The 15,847-nt window shown below is 39.0% G+C and overlaps 2 protein-coding genes across 2 annotated transcripts; one reads left to right on the top strand and one right to left on the bottom strand.

The window, feature by feature from the left end:
* Positions 1-2,504: 2,504 nt before the first annotated feature.
* On the bottom strand, positions 2,505-3,674 carry LOC133312473 (uncharacterized). Its single transcript, XM_061513673.1, has 2 exons — positions 3,537-3,674; positions 2,505-3,425 (listed from the first exon to the last, which is right to left on the bottom strand). Exons 1-2 carry the CDS (start codon positions 3,672-3,674, stop codon positions 2,505-2,507), a joined length of 1,059 nt encoding a protein of 352 aa, XP_061369657.1.
* A 751-nt stretch (positions 3,675-4,425) lies between these two features.
* On the top strand, positions 4,426-11,621 carry LOC133312472 (nuclear/nucleolar GTPase 2-like). Its single transcript, XM_061513672.1, has 9 exons — positions 4,426-4,442; positions 4,901-5,030; positions 5,145-5,249; positions 5,427-5,555; positions 5,676-5,816; positions 6,463-6,563; positions 7,003-7,060; positions 7,456-8,050; positions 11,405-11,621. Exons 1-8 carry the CDS (start codon positions 4,426-4,428, stop codon positions 7,822-7,824), a joined length of 1,050 nt encoding a protein of 349 aa, XP_061369656.1. The 3' UTR covers positions 7,825-8,050; positions 11,405-11,621.
* Positions 11,622-15,847: the final 4,226 nt, after the last annotated feature.

The raw sequence follows: 15,847 nt of genomic DNA, 5'->3' as shown, positions 1-15,847 counted from the left end.
GATAGACAGCCTTTTGAGGATGCATTTGGACCTAAGACTAAAAGAAAGCGCCCCAACCTCTTGGCGGCTGATTATGAGTCCTTAGTTAAGAAAGCTGATGGTTCTCAAGGTAAAACTGCTTCTCTATAATTTAGTACTCCTCGTTTGAAAATTATTGCTGTTGTGTATGAACATTAGTATGATTATTGTCTATCCCCTATGTTAGTTATGGTCTTTGGTATATATAACCCTTCCATAGGTGGTTATTGTGAACGTGGGTAGTTATAGAAACCCATCATGTAATCGTGGTAGGGCCCACTTTGGGTTATAGTATTTTGGCCGACTTCCCTTCCGGGTAAAACCCCATCCGGGTTCTATCAACTCTTTTCCTTGACTATTGATACCCGGATGTATAAACCTGGAACATTAAGCCCCCAAGCTCGGAGTGCAATGTCTATTTTACTCCGAGTTTATAAGTTATTTTACCCCTTATATCTTCTCTTTCTTATACGTCAGCATCCTCATTAAATGCTTCCTATGGAAGGCGGCATGGGACTTTTGGCCCTGCTTCCGAGTAGGAAATGATCAGGTGCCCATGAGGCCATGGAATTCGTCATGGGACTTTTGGCCTTGCTTCCGAGTAGGAAATGATCAGGTGCCCATGAGGCCATGGATGGCGGCATAGGACTTTTGGCCCTGCTTCCGAGTAGGAAATGAGTAGGTGCCCATGAGGCCATAGGAGACGGCATGGGACTTTTGGCCCTGCTTCCGAGTAGGAAATGAGCAGGTGCCCATGAGGCCATGTAAGGCGGCCTGGGACTTTTGGCCCTGCTTCCGAGTAGGAAATGAGCAGGTGCCCATGAGGCCATGGAAGACGGCATGGGACTTTTGGCCCTGCTTCCGAGTAGGAAATGAGCAGGTGCCCATGAGGCCATAAGAGACGGCATGGGACTTTTGGCCCTACTTCCGAGTAGGAAATGATCAGGTGCCCATGAGGCCATGGAAGGCGGCATGGGACTTGGTCTGGCTTATGCAACATTTGCCTTATTGGCTGATTAGTCCGAACAACCACTTGATGACATTGGAAATACTGACGAAGCCTCCTTGCTATAATCAACAGTGTAAATGCAATTTTCTCTACATGCTGATATCTTGTTTCTGCTCCTTGTAACACCTTGCTTATAAAGTATACCGGTTGCTGTTTCCCATCTTTCCCTTCTCGGACGAGAACTGAACTAACAGCCTCCTGTGACACAGATAAATATAAGTATAACACTTCACCCGGTTCCGTGTTTCCTAAGATTGGCGGCGAAGCCAACATCTCTTTGAAGCGCTGAAATGCTATCTCACATTCCTCCGTCCATGCAAAATTACTTCTCTTCTTTAGAAGTTGAAATAGTGGCAAAGACACCTGTGCAGACTTGGCCAAAAATCTGGACAAAGCTGTTATTCGCCCGTTCAACTTTTGGACTTCTTTAATATTCTCTGGGCTTTTCATTTCCATCACTGCTCTACACTTGTCTGGGTTAGCTTCAATTCTCCTTTCTGTTAACAGGAAATCCAAAAACTTTCCGGCTGGAACCCCGAAAGCGCACTTACTTGGGTTTAAGCGCATATTATGCTTCCTAACCTGCTCGAACACCTCCTGCAAGTCTTGTAAATGTGTCTTACCGTCCCCCGACTTCACAATCATATCATCCATGTATACTTCCAACATTCTACCCATTTGTGCCTTAAACACTTTGTTCATCATTCTCATGTACGTCGCTCCTGCATTCTTTAATCCAAATGGCATGACATTATAACAATACACTGCATTATCAGTTATGAACGCTGTTTTTTCTTGATCTTCCTTCCATAACCGTATCTGATTATACCCGGAATATGCATCCATAAATGACAACACTTTGTACCCAGAGGCTCTGTCTACTAAATGATCAATACTTGGTAAAGGAAATGGGTCTTTAGGACACTTTATTCAAGTCTGTATAATCTGTACATATTCTCCACTTCCCATCTGGCTTCCTTATCAGCACCGGGTTGGCTAGCCACGTAGCATATTCTATTTCTCTAATAAACCCTGCTTCCAAAAGCTCTTGTGTCTTTTTTTCTTCTTTGGCTTGTTGTGGTGGTTCCACAATATTTTTCTCCTTACCTGCTTGTGGAACTCGTAGACTCATATTATAACAACTCCGAGCAACCACTTGGTCCGCCTTTGTCGTAGCTACTGACTCATCTTTGGCCACAAATTTCATAGCCAACTGATCAATCGACAAGAAGATTTTAAACTTCTTCATAAATGGCCGCCCCAAGATAACATTGTACGCTGAGCTCAATTCTACTACTGCAAACATCAAAGTGACCGTTTTGTGCGCGGGCGCCTTGCCTAACGTCATCCTTAATGGGATATATCCCAATGGCTTAATTTTATATCTTGTGAAAGCTAATAACTCGGCTCCACATAACTCCAACTGGTCATAATCCAAATCCATTCTTCTAAACGCATCCAAAAATATAATGTCCACCTAGCTCCCCGGGTCTACCAACATTCTATCAACGCGATAATTTGCTAGCAGCCCAGAAATGACTAAAGGATCGTCGTGCTCTGGATCAATTATCTCATCATCCAGGTCATCAAAAACTACTTGTTTGCCTGTCTTCCTTCTTTCTTCCTTAAAACGTGGCTTATATGAAATGGCCATGCACATCTTTAAATGCTTTTTTCGAGCATTACTCGACTCTCCTCCTCCTGCTCGCCCCCCGGCTATAGTACACACGTGACCCAACTGGACTTGATTGGGAGATGTTTGCTTTTGTTGTGGAATCTTGCCTGCCTCTTGTCCTCTTCCTCCTGGTGGGCTCCGACTACGGTATGGTCGTCGAGATTTGTCCTCATTGCTACCATCTACATCTCTTCTCACGTACTTCTGTAACTTTCCTTCTTTGATCAATCGTTCAATGACGTTCTGTAAATTAAAACAGTCGTTTGTATAATGCCCGTACCCACGATGAAATTCACACCATCTGGTTTTGTCTGGAAACTTTGACTGAATGGGTGGCGACCTTGGGACATTTCTCATTTCTGCCAACATTACTTCTTTAAATATCTGGGCTCTTGATGTGTTCAAAGGCGTGAACTCCCTCCGATATGGCTCTCTGAATCTTTCTCCGACTAGACGAGGTCGTCGCTCTTCAAACTGCCCTCTTCCTGCTGGTCTCTCCGGCCTCCGACTTTGACTTGCTTCCCGAAAACCTTGCTCAATTTGCTTTTGAGAAGATTTAAAATCTTCCAAATCAATATGCTTTCTGATTCTTTCTAGCAAATCTTCCTTTGTAGCCGGAGCCTTTTTGGCTAACGAGTTGGCAATTCCTCCGGGTTGTAATCCAGTAGTGAACAACAACAGGTACGTCTGATTTTCTAAACCCTTAACTTGTCTTGCTTCTGCCTGAAAACGTTCATAATAATCTCGCAACTTTTCTCCGGGCTTTTGTCTTACTCCGGACAAATTATGCGTTGTTTTTTACGCCTTCATGTCACTTGGTTGCTTAAACCAAACCGGGATTGGTTCTGCTCTAAGCCTCCCCGACAAAGGAGTTCCTGATGGTCCCTGATTAATGGGGGGCGCCAGAATCCCTTGTTGAGCTCCTCCGAGTTGTCCATTCCAAACGGGTACATCCTTCTCCCTATTGGCCATTTGTCTATTGCCATAACGAGGACCCTAGTCTTCTGCCTGCCCTGGTCCGTAATGGTGATAATCCCAATTTGCTTGTCGCCTTCCATCTCCTTGACTTTGATCTCTACCCCAGTAATGGTACTCGGTATCGTCTCGCGGAACTTCACCTCTGCGATTGCCATAATTTCTTCCTCCTTCCGGCCTCCACCTTTGATAAGTTTCTTCATATCGACCTCTGTTTACCTCTCGTTCATCTCGCCGAGTATAACCTTGACGGGCTCCTAAATACTGTTCTTCCTCCCATGTGACCTCTTCTTCCACCTGTTCATCTTCTCTATTTTGATATTGCCTAGCCCGGCCCGTTCTCCGGGCATAATCCTCAGGTATCCTTTCTCCTATCCGCGGATTTGCTCCTCGTCCTCCGCCTTGATAGCCTCCCTTTTCTGGAGAACCCCTTGACTCTTGACAAAGTTGTCCTCTCCTCCCTTCATTTCTTCTATTTCCCCCCATCGTTGGAGGTGATAAGGAGCATCTTGTCTGTTCTCTCCCATTCAACGAACATTGGATTAACTATTTCAGCAACTTTATTTTCCTCTGATCGAAATCGAAGAAGAAAGTGGATTAACAAGATAGCGTTCCAATTGATGAGCTATTATCGGTGGTTCTACAATCTGCTTCCATAAAAGGAAGTTCTTGCTAGTTAATTTCACAGACAATTGTGTGTTGAACAATATAGGCAATTTGGAATCACCTAAAGCATTTTGATTTGCAGATGAGGCTGAATCTAGGGTGTTTTGTGTAGCGGAAGCCATGGAAGAAAGAAGAAAATGGATCAGGGCCCCAAGAATGGAGCTCTGATACCATAAACGAAGAATGTAAAGAGAGGGAAGAGAGAATTAGCGAATCTGAAAAGAGCTGAGTTTCAGAATTGTGAAAAATGATAACCACACTTTAGAGAATTACACAGGGGTCTATTTATAGACCTACTGAACTAAGCTAACTTCAGAGAGTTAATTAACTATACAATGTTAACTCACTGAGTTAGAATCTAACAGAAAACTAAGTCAGTTATTATTAGTTACAAGTCAGTTACTTTGTTGTAAGTTGTAACTGATTTTACAGGATATAAACTGAGCTACTCTAATATTGTTTAGTGCTTGTTTAAACTGAAGAGGACAACATATGTCAGATTTCTTTTGATGTCCAGATTCCTTGCTGTTGTCATACACATTCCTCTTCTTTTGAAGTTTTAATATTTTATGTATCCTAATGCAGGTTCTAGATGCGAGGGACCCACAAGGCACAAGATGCTACCATTTAGAGAAGCATTTGAAGGAGAACTGCAAGCACAAACACATGGTTCTTTTGTTGAACAAGGTTATTTACATCATTTTGTGTTTGTCATTGTTCAAGAATGTTGATAATCGATAAATACTGTAAATTGCTATCATGTAATGTAATTAACATCTTAAATCTTTATTTTTTGGTCAGTGTGATCTAATTCCTGCTTGGGCAACAAAAGGATGGCTTAGAGTTTTGTCGAAAGAATATCCAACTCTAGCATTCCATGCAAGCATTAACAAGTCTTTTGGAAAGGTATTTCTGATACACTTGACTAATTTGTTTACTTTATTTATCTGCTAATTTGTTGTAATGTGTTACTTAATGAAAAAAAGGATAATTGACGTTGGGGATAACACATCTTTCTTTCCTCTCCTTCAACCATTCTGCATCTGCAGTTATTTGCTGCTTATTGTTCATTTTTGTGCCTAGGGTTCCCTTTTATCGGTTCTCAGGCAATTTGCTCGATTGAAAAGCGATAAGCAAGTAATATCTGTTGGATTTGTTGGATATCCAAATGTTGGGAAGTCATCAGTGATTAATACATTGCGTACAAAGAATGTAATAGTTCTTTCTCCTTATCTGCTTCTGATTTTCAGCTTAAGCTGTTGTTAATGAGTTTGTGTGTTGGAATAAGCATTTTAGCTTGTTGACTAACATGTGTCCTATTATTTGCCAAAGGTTTGCAAGGTTGCTCCAATTCCAGGGGAAACGAAAGTCTGGCAGTATATAACTCTTACAAAGAGGATCTTTTTGATTGATTGTCCAGGTGTTGTTTACTACAACAATGACTCTGAAACAGATGTTGTGCTGAAGGGTGTGGTATGTTTTCTCCTGTTTTCTCTAGTTTTGGTTGTCATGTGCTTTAACAAAGAATATTTGTTCAGATTAGCTATGCAAGTAAAAAGAATGCTACTGTTTAGGGATATGGTGTTAACCAATCAACCTGGTAGTCTCCTGAGATATCACCTATTTTGTGAGTTTGTGGTGCATTAATCATTGCGATTGGTAGGATTCTGATTCCGACCCAGAAATTGCTATTCTTAGATTTTTTTAAGACTGAATGACAAGTATATTACCTCTTTGGGTGTTACTTAACCCAGGAAATGACATGCTAGTGGTATTATTTATAGCATTCATGCCGACAAAATATGATTGTGATCAGTATTGATTCCCCCTTATGTTAATTTGTCAGAATGGTGACTTTATTATCCGATGTAATTGTGTATTGAGTGATATTGTGTTAACCAATCAATCTGGCATCTCCTGAACGATCATAGCTTTTATTATGTTATATTATATATAGTGATAGTCAGGACTCATGCTTGTTTTGCTTGCCCAATGGATAATTCACTCCTGCTTGCATGTGGTAATAGAAGTACTTGTGGAATTCATTTTGCATATTAATTGGTAGATATATTATTATTATCATCATTCGAGTCAGGCTAAATACCTGTTATATTTCCAGGTACGTGTAACAAACTTGCAAGATGCTACGGACCATATTGGTGAGGTTTTGAAACGTGTGAAGAAGGAGCACTTGGAAAGAGCATATAAAATAAAAGAGTGGTACAGTTCTCTGTCTCCTTAACTCAATGGTGACAAGTAGATTTTTGATAAGTGTCCTCCTTTTGTATTCTTGTGTTTGCTGAAAACAACCCAAGTTTTCCAGTTAATCTTTGGCGCTGACAAGATCTGTGCTATTGTAGTTGATAGTGAACAACATTTTCTCTCCATGTCATACAATCAACCCACATGAAATTTATAGAAGTGGATTAAAGCCAACACTTCATAAAATGTTAACATATCTTCTGTGCAGGTCATCTTTTAAGGTTTTTCTTTTCATTTGCCAATAGGTTTAGCCTCTAGTGACAGATTATGCACAGTAAGGTGGTGATGACATGATCATTCTTCTTGTGTCTGTTATGTGCAGTTTGTGCTTGCCTTGATTTGCTTGTCTCTGTCATTATAGCTTTGGTTTTATGCAAAATCTTTTTCTTGTCATCAGGGATGATGAAAATGACTTCCTACTTCAGCTTTGCAAATCAAGTGGCAAACTTCTGAAGGTATTCTTTTTTATCCAGAGTCCTAGTTTATATTTGAAAGATATTTCCTTGTAGCATTGTTGTTGAGACATCAGCCCTCTTAATGTGTTCTTGCTTTCCCCAATTTAGCCAAGACTATAAATGCTATTTGTGTGTGCAAATTCATCTATATATGGTATGACTATCCTGACTGACTATGAACCAAAGCAACATCTATTTCATGTCTGTATCATGTGCTTGTTTATCTTCTTTAAGAAGGAAACGGTGCAACTCAATGTACTTTTCCCTTTAATGACAGTAGTATGTCAATTATTTCATCTGAGTGTTCCTGCAATGTGTTTTCCTTGAGGCTTTTTGCTTTGGTAAGACAGGATGACAGACTTTAATGTGATTGTTACTTATAATGGTTTTTTCAGGGCGGTGAACCTGACCTGATGACTGCAGCAAAGATGATGCTTCATGACTGGCAGAGGGGTAAAATTCCATTTTTTGTTCGTCCTCCCAGGCAGGATGACATGTCCGAGGAACCTAGTGTTAATGGTGTAGATGTTGATGATGCTGTTGACGGTAATCAGGCATCTGCTACTTTTAAAGCTATCGATAATGTTCTTGCATCCCAGCAGCAAAGAAGTGTACCATTTCAAAGGGATTTATATAGCGAAAATGAGTTGAAGGGAGAATCTACTGACCAACTTCCTAAAACCGGCGATAATACAAACACAGAAATTCTGACCCCCGACAGTGACACATCTGAGCAGGGTCTAGCCACTGAGTTACCATCCTAGCAGCTTCTTTCTGCTGAGCTGGTCCTAACAAGTGAGTAATAAGTTTTGGTTGCAGGCATAGCCGTTTGGGAACTCTTATGTATATTGTCCGTTGGTTTTATTTCCAACCCTAAAAAAAGCTCTGAAGAGAACAAGCTCCCTTTCCCCCTTACATCTTCCATATTGGGACTTCATCTGCCTCACAAATACGCATGTCAAATGCATTAATTTTGCGTTCGGGAATTCTGTTTTTGTCCTGTAAATTAAGCTTCACTGAAGGTCGTCGACTGATCTTTGGACGCAGACTGTAATAACCCAAAAATCTTGTACTCGAAATTAGCCTAATGAAATGAAATGAAAAGGGATCAAGTCCATATTCAGTGAACGAGTAGCCTAAGAATCTAAATAAGTTAAGATCAAGTGAGAAAGGATATAAGCCCAAAGCAATGCAAGCCCATTTTATGAATTGAATAAGGAATAGCCCAATTAGTAAGTACATAAAGACCCAAGCCCACACCACTCAAACAAAGCCTAAGCCCATTAACCAATGATCAAACCTCTCCATCAACACTATTGGGCCGAAAACACCACTATGCCCAATCCAATTCAAAGATAAGCCCTAGATGAGGTGGCAACACATGATAGGAAGAATTTGTATGAAATTACACCTCCCCACATGATAACTTCGGCCATGACAAGGAGAGAAGGAAAGGAAGTTGTGTTCACATTCCCCTAGGCGCTAAATAAGGAAGGAAAAGTGATGAAGGAGTTTGTGTAAGAAATACTCCAAACCTAACCAATGCATGTGACTTACTTTAACCAAAAGCAACATTACTTTCCCTTAAGCTACCTTGGAGGGCGCACACATGACAAGAAAAGGAAAGCTTTCTTCTTATACACTCAAGCCATGCATGACACAAGTCTTTCCATCTCCCAAGGTAACACATCAAGGGAACATAAACCAAGATTCCCTTCATAAAAGTAGGCTCACTTTCCCTCTTCCCTAGGCGCACAAGTCTTCCCCAATTCATGATTAAAAAGGTGAAGCCACCTTTTCTCCATCTCCCTAGGCGCACAAGTCACCAAGGAGTCACATGACCAAACCCTTCACTTCCTCTCAACCTTGGCCAAACAACAAAGGAAGCAAGGAAACCCTAGTTCAAATTCACACTCAACCCTCCTTGAATTATAAGCTTTCATCATGAATAGACTTGAATAAAAAATTAGGAAAATATCTTCCCTCTTTCCCCCTATGTCACGGCCATCAACTAAGGCAAGCAAGGATTGCTTTTCTCTCACTCAAACCTCTCACCAAGACCAAACAAATGCCAAGTGTAATACATGCAAAGGTCACCAAGAACAACCATCTCTCCTCCCTTTACATGTTCGGCCATTCCATCAACAAAGACAAGGAAAGATGTCTCACACTCAAGCATCACTCACTCACCACCAATGCATGTGAATAACTTCCTCCACACTCTCAAGTAACACTCAAGCACCCCTAAACCTAATACCCCAAGGAAATGATGACTAGGCTTGAATAAAAGAACAAGCAAAGAGCTTCCTCCTCCCCCTAAGGCCGTGAAGCACTAAGCATCAAGACAAAGAATCCTTCTCCCTCACACCTTGGCTTCGGCCATCCCTTTCCCAAACAAACCAAGCAAGTAAAATACTCAAACACTTCATCCTTCTCTACTCCTAAGCCTCGGCCATAGCAAGTTCAAGGACCTAGGATCATCTCAAAATTATTCTAAGCTCTCCAAACCCTCTTGTCTTCACCCACATAGGTAAGGTAAAGGCTTCACCTCATTTCGTTTGGTGTAGACTAAGGATCCCTAAGTTTCCACTCTCTTTGTGTAGCAAGAGACCAAGAGGTTGTTGGAAGCAACTCTCAACTCAAGGCTCCTTGAAGATCACGTGTGAAGCATTAGATAAAGTTGTATTATCATCATTAAGGTAAGACCTCATCTCTTCAAGCTAGTAGAATGAACCCTAACCACTCTACATGACTAGATCTTGGACTAATAAAGCCATGCATGCATCTATCATCCTAGAAATCATCTCCTATTTTATACCATCTCTACATGGCCGAACTTAAATGATATGCATACACTCTCCAAATCTTCAAAACATTGGCTAAACAACCTAAACCTAAAATGGCCGAATGTGATGTATAGGGAAGTATAGTCTAAAGTCTGATTTAAGGATAAACCATTTTATATGAGCATTTAAGCCATGAACATGTTATCAAAAATGTCCTCTAGGTATACACCCCTAAATGGTCGAACCCCAACAAGCTTAGAAAAGAAATTTGTGAATGTTTTCTTAAGTATCATGATGTATGGCCGAAATGGATAGGACCTATGCATGAGAACAACTAGTGAAAATCATCTCCTAAGGCATTTCATCAAAAAGGGCTGAACCTATGTCAAGAGGAATATTAAGTTTAGATCTTTAATTTTAGAACTATGTACTAAGGATGGTTATGTTATTAGGCCGAACCAAAGGAACAAGAAAGGACCAGAACCACCTTGAACTCTTGGGAAGTGATAAGACAAGACTATTGTGTAAGTGATTTATGGTTGTTGAAGCGGCTACCCTATGGTTGCCACCCCTTTATGTTAAAGTGAGGTTTGACTGCAATATGTTATATGATGCATTACATGATATGTTTGGTTGTTTGGAACTAATGTTTATTCGTGCAAGTTTTGTAAGATGGCATGTGCACTAATACCACAGAGGCAACCTGACGAGGACCCTGGGTATTCGTCCATAAGACCATGGAGAGTAATTGCCATGGCAGGATTGGTATGATGATATGAAAGCATGATTATTTTCCAAACTATGTTTCCAATGTTTTGCCATTCTATTATTGTACATGTTATTATGTGACTATTGCAGGAGTAAGCATCATGGTTTGGAGGTTGCTCCAACTGTGAGTCCTTTTTTCAGGAAAAAAATGACTAAATGGGTAAGACAGGGAAAGAGGCTGGTACGAGTTGAAGAGGAATCTGTGCAACCACGTGCAGTTGATAATGACTCCAAAATAACGGAGATATTTGAGAACTTACTGGCCGAAGGAAGGCTCTTGGAGGCAGACTATATTATATCTGCTCTAGCTGGGCCCATGTGGCTTGAAGAGGCACCTTCCTAAGGGTGCACCTAAGTTCTAATTTGGGATGACTGTAATAGACTATGCCACTTAGAATATTTTGAACATCTTATATGCCTTTGAAGTACGATATTTTGGGATGTTTATGTTTTTATGGACTTATGAATTTAGTAGGAAAGATTAAGTAACATAAGCCACTATCCGCATAAGACACTTAAGTAACTACCCACTGGGTAGTAGTCAACACTATGTCATGTAAGTGAGCTCCTAAAATAGCGCATAAGTATAAGTAGGGTAACCAAGTAGAGATTAATTTGTAAGTAGACCGTAGACAAAGAAAAAGAGAAACTCATGACTAGAGGAATAGATAAGTTAGGGGAATGAACGAAATTAATTCCCATTAGTAAATTTTAAGTTAACCACGCTTAAGTACATGGATTCCGCGCATGGAATGTCAAGCAATGTTACACCTTTGATGGCCTCATTAAGGGTGTTACACAGACGAAATAGATAGAGTATCCAGTTATGGAGATCATAAGAACATGCAGGATTTTGGTTTGTTGAGCGTTAGTTTTAGTGATATATTTTGCACTATGGTAGAAATTTTGTTTTATGTAATTGCAAATTGGTCCTAAGTTGTAAACGAGGATATAAGTAACATTTTTCTTGATTAATGCCATTACTTTGTCATCCATGTTATGGTGATTTGGAGAAGTTTGGATTGATTGCTGTCATCTCTAACAGGATATATTTAATTTAAGAGCATGCATTTGGAGGTTTTATTTTCAATTCATTTTCAAGTTAATATATATATGTACATATATATATATATATTAAATTCAACTTACCTTGTTGAAGAAAAAGTTATTTTTTTAAAAAAATAAGTTAATTTAAACAATCTTAATATTTAAGGGTTTAGTGTTTAGTGTTTAGTGTTTGTCTTTTTAAAGGATATGAAGTTAGGTCATTTTAAGTGAGAGAAAGATATAAGTAATTGAAATTATGGGAGAGAGAGTGAATTTTTTTTTTAAAAGTTAAATAAAAAAATATTAGATTATATTTTTATCTCTTTTAAAATAATATAATTATATCTTCAAAAAGATAAATAATTTTTTCAATATTTAAATGGTTAAAACAATCTTTTAACTCATAAGGACCTCTGATCCAATGAATCGTAACTCATAAGAATCTCTTATACCATGAGGCGTTGAGCTCCAAAATTCAATGTCTTTGTCCCCAATAAATACCCTCATGGAATGTATAAATGGTCCCTCTCACATGTAAAAGATAGAAAAGGAAAACAAACAAAAAAAACAAGAATAAAATGGTCAAAAAAAATTTTTTGATTGTGAGTGAGACCAGGGAAAGTTAACATGTGCCGGGATCATGTTAACTTTTTAGTCCATATTGATGGTCTAATGACTTGACATTTGGTAGCAACTTTGATGTGATTGTTTGGTAAGTATTTGAGTAGAAACTGTAAAGTGCAGTTGCAGGTAAGGTTTAGAGATAACATACAATTTGTTTTGTCCTTCAAATTTATGTTTATACAAATCAATTTTAAAAGTGAACTTCATTAAAAGTTAATTTTCTTAGTTACGTTACCGAAATGTTAAGTTACATATCTATTAGGGGTGATCGCGGTCTAGATTGAATCGGTTTTGGAAACAAAAATCATCTGATTCAATTCCTTCGCTTTGATCATGTAATCGTCCATTCGGCTTGGATTTTTTTTCAAATCCGATCCGATCCAATCCAATTTTTTTCGGTTTGGATTGGATCGGTTTTCGATTTTTTGAAAATCTTAAAATTTGTTTCATGATTACTGTGCAAATAACATCTTTTGTATATATTGCCTTTGTAATTTTTTTTAAAATACAAAACATAAGTAAACGATAATATAATTTTTGTTTTTTAGACAATGAGACATGAGCTCTACATAGATGAAATTTTGTTGATGAGATGTGACTAGGTTTTTTCTTGGGTTTAGTTGATGGGTTAATGAATCTTGGGTTTATCGGTTTAGGGAAAGACCCAAGTAGGTAGAGGGAAATTAATATATTGGATCGGTTTTCATCTACCAATTCAAAAATCGATCTAATCTAATTAAAATTTGCAATTTTTTTCGGTTTTTGATTTATCGATTTATTCGGTTATCGATTTTTCGGTTCGGTCATCGCAGTTTGAATCGGTTTGAATCGTTGATCAACACCCCTAATATCTATGCAACATTATTTGCTAACTAAATTCCTTGTAGAAAATGTTAAGCAAATTTTGCCCAAAGAGTGAATTGTTGGGGTTGAAATATAATATTAAGCGAAACAATTAGGGACTCGGGCGAAATAATTTGGGGTAAGTGACATAAATCTTCATGCTCTACGCTATAAAGGGAATTAGTCTAATCCAAATGGATGTAAATACTTTTGAAAAATCAAAAATAAAAATAAAAATTACTTACTTAAATTTATAGACAATATATATCATTACTTTGTACATTCAAAATGTCATTCTATCCCATCCCAAATAAATGTATTTAATTTATGTAAAACTCTCTATAATCAAAGTAATGATATCATTTAAGAATTATATTAGAAAATTTAAGGGTTTTATAAGAGTTATGTTGTAGGAAAAGTGATTGTGTAATGTTATAGAGATTCGTTTTGCATGCCGTAATTTTTTTTTTTTCTTTTTTCTTCAAAAAGTGTGGGGCCCCACAAAATATTGTGTGTGTAGGAAAGTTTGTTGTGTCATGTTAAATGACAAATGCAAACCCCAAAATTTAAATAACAAATATTGTTATATGTGTATCCTTAACATTTCACATTAGCATTTTTGCATTGTATTATTAACACGGAAAGATAAAATGACTAATTTATTGTAAAGTTTACTTTCAAAAAAATAATTCGTATAAATAAGAAAGTTCAGTAACCAAAGCAATACAAAAACTATCACTTTTATGAAACCAAATCATATGTTAAACCTAATATTGAAGGAGGGTGCAATAATTGAGGAAAACACTTGGAAAAGTAGGCCGAAGCTTTAAACAGCCTGGCCACAACCATTATCATAGATGGACAGCGTTAGATTTCAAGTTGCTGTTATATATTAGTCTCTATATTGACGAATCTCGAATCCATCAATGGTGAATCTTGGAAGCATTTGATTGTTTTTTTTGTTTTAAGCAAAAAGCATTTGATTGTTGTTCAAAAAACACGGGAAAAATCTTTGAATTACATACATAATGAATATGTTAATCCTTTTTTTTATAAGAAGATTATACGCACAATTTATTTTCGTTTATAACCTCTCATAACTATATTTTAACAGATTTCCGCCAATCAACAATTGTCATTTATTGCGAATTAATAAATTTGATTTCTGAAAATAATAATCTTTAATTGATGGAAATTAACGGTTAAAATATAATTGTAAGAGATTATAAATAAAAATAGGTTATATGTATAATCTTTCTCTTCTTTTTTTAATCTTTTCTTATTTTTTGCGGCTTGTTTCAGATTTGGTTGATAAAAGTAAATTATGTCAAAGCATTATGTTAGAAGTCAAGAATAATTTCTAAAATGAATTTTCTCATCTTCTTGAGTTCATCATATATTTCAGCTGATATTATGAGATCATGCTTCTCAACAGAAAATTGAAAATGAAATTAATAGTAAATAACAATAATAATAGCATAAGTTGTAATCCATGAACACAGCAGGTGCATTGGTGAGACCGAACGGAATCACCAAGTACTCAAAATGACCATATCTCGAGCGAAATGCGGTCTTCGGGACATCCTCCGGCTTCACCCGAATCTGATGGTATCCGGACCGTAGATCAATCTTGGAATACACACAAGCACCCCTGAGCTGATCCAACAGATCATCAATCCGAGGAAGGGGATACTTGTTCTTGATTGTCACCTTGTTCAGCTGCCTGTAGTCGGTGCACAATCGTATTGTCCCGTCCTTCTTCTTCACAAAGATAACCGGTGCTCCCTAAGGAGACACACTCGGTCTAATAAAATCTTTTGCTGAAAGATCCTCAATATGCTTCTTCAGCTCTGCCAACTCCGGTGGCGACATCCGGTATGGAGCTAAAGAAATCGGCCCCACACCAGGCAACAGATCTATGGAGAACTCTATCTCCCTCTGTGGCGGAAACTCAGGAATCTCCTCAGGAAACACCTCGAGGAACTCCCTCACCACAGGAATGCCGGTGATGTCCTCCTGTGTGCCACTCACCAAACCTCCCAACATGACATAACTAAATGCCCCTGCTCTCAAGGCTCTCCTAGCCTGCAGCAACGAAAAGTACGGCGAGGAACTGGCTGTGGAATCACACGGAGACAACACTACACGCTTGGCACAACAGTCAATCATCACACAATTTCTGGATAGCCAATCCATGCCCAGAATAACCTCCAAGTTGGCCATCGGCAATCCTATCAGATCCACCGAGAACTCACGGCCATCCCACTGAAACGCCACATCGCGATGAACAGTGGTAGCATCACATCTTTCTCCGGTGGCGGTGGTCACCCGCAGCGGTGGAGAAAGCACAGACATGGGCAACTCAAGCCCCACAGCAATCGGGGTAGCAACAAAAGAATGCGTAGCCCCTGAGTCAAACAAAACATCAACAGCTGATGTACCAATCGTAACAGTACCTCTGACAAGGTTCGGAGCTCGATCCGACTGCTGACGATCCAGAGTATAAACTCTCCCAGAAGATGGTGGCACTGCCGGTGCCGAAGTAGGTGGAAGGGGAACCATCTGAAGTGGCACTGCCTGCACTGCAGTAGCCCTCGCCGTCGTCGACAGACAGTCTCTGGAGAAATGGCCCTCCTTGCCACACTGAAAGCAAATCAACTGGCCGGTAGAACACGGCCCAAAATGAGTCTTTCCGCATCCCGAACACCTGGGAGCAGGA

Source organism: Gastrolobium bilobum, unplaced genomic scaffold (assembly GCF_033153095.1).
Source record: "Gastrolobium bilobum isolate Gb01-03AN ecotype WA unplaced genomic scaffold, APGP_CSIRO_Gbil_v1 utg154644, whole genome shotgun sequence".
Lineage (NCBI taxonomy): Eukaryota > Viridiplantae > Streptophyta > Magnoliopsida > Fabales > Fabaceae > Gastrolobium > Gastrolobium bilobum.
Note: the sequence above shows the minus strand (reverse complement) of the source record. Positions and strands in the feature narration are given on the sequence as shown.